The sequence below is a fragment of the Grammomys surdaster genome, unplaced genomic scaffold (assembly GCF_004785775.1).
Source record: "Grammomys surdaster isolate TR1022 unplaced genomic scaffold, NIH_TR_1.0 126036, whole genome shotgun sequence".
NCBI classification, from domain to species: Eukaryota; Metazoa; Chordata; class Mammalia; order Rodentia; family Muridae; genus Grammomys; species Grammomys surdaster.
In genome coordinates this window covers 1,471,637-1,475,794 of record NW_021620849.1, presented here as the reverse complement: position 1 = coordinate 1,475,794, position 4,158 = coordinate 1,471,637, and the positions used below count along the sequence as shown (strand labels likewise).

At 47.4% G+C, this 4,158-nt stretch overlaps 1 protein-coding gene across 1 annotated transcript in view; it reads left to right on the top strand.

Moving 5' to 3' along the window:
- Positions 1-4,158, top strand: part of Hapln3 (hyaluronan and proteoglycan link protein 3) — a 17,277-nt gene that overhangs the window by 6,679 nt on the left and 6,440 nt on the right. The window contains exon 2 of the mRNA XM_028754842.1: positions 2,072-2,253. Coding sequence (XP_028610675.1) covers positions 2,130-2,253 — 124 coding nt within the window. The 5' untranslated portion in view covers positions 2,072-2,129. The remainder of the gene's footprint in view (positions 1-2,071; positions 2,254-4,158) is intronic.

The following is a 4,158-nucleotide window of genomic DNA, read 5'->3' as shown; positions in this document are numbered from 1 at the left end:
CTCTTTCTTTCTTTCTTTCTTTCTTTCTTTCTTTCTTTTTTTCTTTCTTTCTTTCTTTCTTTCTTTCTCCTTTTGGAGCCCCTGCCTTCTCTGGTCTTGTACACAGACATTCTCATAAGGCCACATGTTTGCAATTCAGTGTGGCAATTGTGTTTTGCTTTGTCGTCACAAATGACACCCTGAGCATCCTCCCACATTCCTCTACGATAACCATCCAGTTCTAGTTGCAAAGGCCTGCGGGCAATCTGGTTGTGCTGCATGGAAGCCTGCCTTCTGCCTGCCTCCAGAAGGCCGGCTCTAAGATGTGAGTCTGACCCTGCCTGAAGCCTTTCATCTGCGTTATCAGGACAGAGGGCAGGTCATCTAGGTTCACCTCCTCCCAAGGCTTCCAGACAGAGGCCCTGCTGACTGACTCACCTTCTTCTCCCACATCAGTCAGGGCTGCGCAGGAAGCAGAATTCACTCCACATGGTTGCAGCAAGAAGATTTTAATCAAGGGAGCACTTCTAGAGAAGAGCTATAGAGATAACAGAGCCGTTGGAGGCTGCTGAGACAGACAGCGAAGGATGTGATGGCTGGGGTGGGAGGGGGCGGGTCTTCTTTCTTTCACATCTCATCACTGTCTCCTACTCACTTAATCCAACCGGAAGTCAGAAGGCTGGGGATGGGGCATGGCAAGCGACCCATGGGGGCAGATCCATGGTGACAGTGGACTTGGAATACACAGGAACAAATGGAGAGTGTCCCTTATGCCTGTCCCTGGCCCCTGTACCTTGTAGTGTCCATGCCCTACTAAGAAGACCAGTCTGTCCACTCCACCTCAAAAACTGCCCAGATTCAATGTTTGTTTGGGTGCTCCCATCTTTAGATAAGGTCTTGTGTAACCCAGGCTGGCCACAAACTCCATATGTGATCTAGGATGGCCTTGAACTCTCAATCCTCCTTGCTTCTACCTATCCAATGCTGGGATTATAGGTATGCACAACAAACCAAACCAAACCAAACCAAGCCAAGCCAAGCCAAGCCAAGCCAAGCCAAGCCAAGCCAAGCCAAGCCAAGCCAAGCCAAGCCAAGCCAAGCCAAGCCAAACCAAACCAAACCAAACCAAACCAAACCAAACCAAACCACCAAACACCAACACTTTGGGGAGCCATTCCTATGTTAGTGGGCACTAAAAAGAGGCATCTGGCCCATGGGCTCTAGGGTGTTTATTTTGTTTTTGAAATATCATTCTTTGATTGCTAAAACTTTTTGAAATAGAGGCAGGAAGATTAAGAGTTCAAGACCACCCTCTGTTATGTGCTCAGTTTGAGGCAAGCCTGCACTACGTGAAACCCTGGTGTGTTTTCTTTTTTTGTTTGTTTGTTTGTTTTCACACTTCTTAAAAGTTCATGTGGAAGTGTGTATGTGTGTGTTTGTATGTGTGTGTGCATGCGCATGTGTTCATGTGCATGTGCATCTGTGTTCGTGTATATACGTGTGCACCTGTGTATGTGCATGTGTTAAGGCTAGACAACACTGTGGAATTGGTTCTCTTCCACCTTTATGTGGCTGCCAGAGATTGAACCCAGGTTGTCATATCTGCATAGCAAGCATCTTTACTACTGAGTCATCTTACCCGGATTTTTTATCTTGATCTAGTCTTTAAAATAGATGTCACATTGTCACAGCCCTCCCCATGCAGACATTTCGGTGTTGAAACAAAGTTTCCAGTGCAGACTTATTGTTACTAAACATGAAACTCCGCCCTGTCATGTTCTGTTCTACTCGCCTCTGTTTTCCTTAAAAAGTGCTCCCTATCCACAGCCTTTGAAATTCAAACAGCTTGGGTGTGCTTCTTCTGTGCTTATGCCCATGGATGTAGTTCTTCCCCACAAGGCAGACTGTCTTCTAGCTTGTTTTTGTTGCCTGCTACACTGATGACAGCGCCTGACAGGTGGAGCCTCTCTGTGATGTGCCGTTGAGTGTGTGTGTGTGTGTTTGTTTGTGTGTGTGTAGGATGCTGAACAGAGAAATCCCAGCCCCCTAGAGTGGGGTTTCTGTAATTGTCTTGTTTTTCTTCTCTCTGCAGTTTTCCCAGGGCCCAGCCTCATCCAAGACACCCTGAAACTGCCACCACCTCGGCCAGGATGGGCCTGCTGTTCCTTGTCCTTCTCTCACCACTTTCGTGTGTTTTGGGACTACCATTTTACAATGGCTTCTACTATTCTAACGGTCTGCATGGCAAGACCCTGGGCAATGGCTATGGGGAAGGTGGGTGACTCTTAGGTCTGTATCCTGGCTTTTGCTGTGATAAGCAGGTTCCAGGCTGGGATGGAGACAGCAGGATCTTCCTTGTCTGGGCCTCCAGAAGTGGACAAACTTTGCTTCTAGATGAGATGAGATTGTTTAGATACTCTGAGTTTGCTGGTACCATAGACTGAGTTCTCCTGGGGTGGCCCTAGTTCCTAGAACTGCTAGTTCTTTAAGATCTAGCCCAAGTGTAGCCACCACTGGTGTCCCCTGAAGAAGGGACTTTGGAGTCACAGAGGTATGAGTTTGAATATCACTTGTACCTTTTTTTGGTTGGGTGGCCTTGGGCATGGGACTTTTGAGATGGCAGTCACTGTTTTTCTGCGGTGCGTTCTGTTGCTTAGGGAATTCTGTCATTTAGATCCTAAGCTGGACAGTCTCCTGTCTTGGCCAGGAGATCTGGGTCTTTGGGAGGAGCCCTGGTCAACAGTTGTCTCAGATTGTGAAAAGGTATGTTGTGCTCTCTGGTGGCCACTATGGAATGAAGGGGTCTCAGGAACACTTGAGGCAGGGCACACACTGGACCTGCTTTGTTCCTTGGTGATGTTCTTATTAGCTGTCATGGCAGCTAGCATTTAAAATTGTGTTTGTTTGTTTTTGAGACGAGGTCTCATGCAGCCTGTGCTGACTTCAAACTTGCTATGTAGCTGGGGCTGGCCTTGACTTCTGATCCTTTTATCACTGTTTCCCAAGTGCTAGGAGTGCAGGTGCGCACTTTAACACCGATTTAGACGCACTATTGGGGACTAAATCCAGGGCTTCTGCATGTTACGCAAGCACTCTCTTAACTGGGCTACACCCTAGCTTCCTATGCTAGTCTAGAAGTTTCTGTGTAGCTGAAGATAGCTATAGGGCCCTGAGTTTCCTGCCTCCACCTCCCCAGATCTGCAGCCACAGGCGGGAACCATCATGCTTAGCTTACCTGTTAGCTTTTGGTGCAGAACAAACTCCCCCAAACATGGTGGCTTAACAGCACACCTATTAATTGAGCTCTGTGTCTCAGTACTTTGGAGTGAGCTGTTTCTTCTGGTCCTACAGCCTGCCTCTCTTTGGGGAGTACAACTCCATATGTATGCTGAATTTCCCTCTGAGTCTTGGGGGTGAGGATGGGAGTGGGGGTGAGGGTAGGTCGGATGGGTCTTCTCTTAGGTATTGCCAGACTGTGCAACCAAAAGAATTTTAGGTTAGGTCAGAGTTTATTGATTAAGCAGACAGGTACAATGAATTGAAGAGCATCTGCGGGTGTTGGGAGAGCATCCATGAGAATTCATCGTATGCAGGATCTGGAGGCTGTGAAGCCACTGAGTCTACAGCTAAGCCTAGCTATTAGGGGAAGGATGTGCTGGTCCATCTGCTTACCTCTTCCTTTAATTCACAGAATTCTCTCCTTGAGAAGACACCTGAACAGCCAGAGCTGGGGAAGGGAGTTCTATTAGGGATAAAAACATCAATCAGAGGGCCCTTACTCACATAAGGGTCACAAGGAGGCTGGAGTTGAGGCATGACTTATTAGGCGCTTTTAGAAAATGATTCACCTTTTTTCCCTTTATTCTTGAGAATTTCATATAGGTATACAATGGAATATGATCACATCTATCTCCCAGTTTACTTCTGAAACTTCTTAAAATCTCAGTGTCACCCTCCCAAGTCCAGGTCTTTCTTATCTTCCTTCCTTTCTTCTTTTTTTGGGGAGGGGGGCATGGTATTTGATTCAATATGTTTTCCTCGCTGGCTTGAAACATGCTACCAAATCTGGCTGGCTTTGAACCCATAGAGATTGGCCTGCCTCTGCCTCTCTGCCTCTCTGCCTCTTTCTCTCCCTCTCTGCCTCTCTGCCTCTCTGCCTCTCTGCCTCTCTGCCTCTCT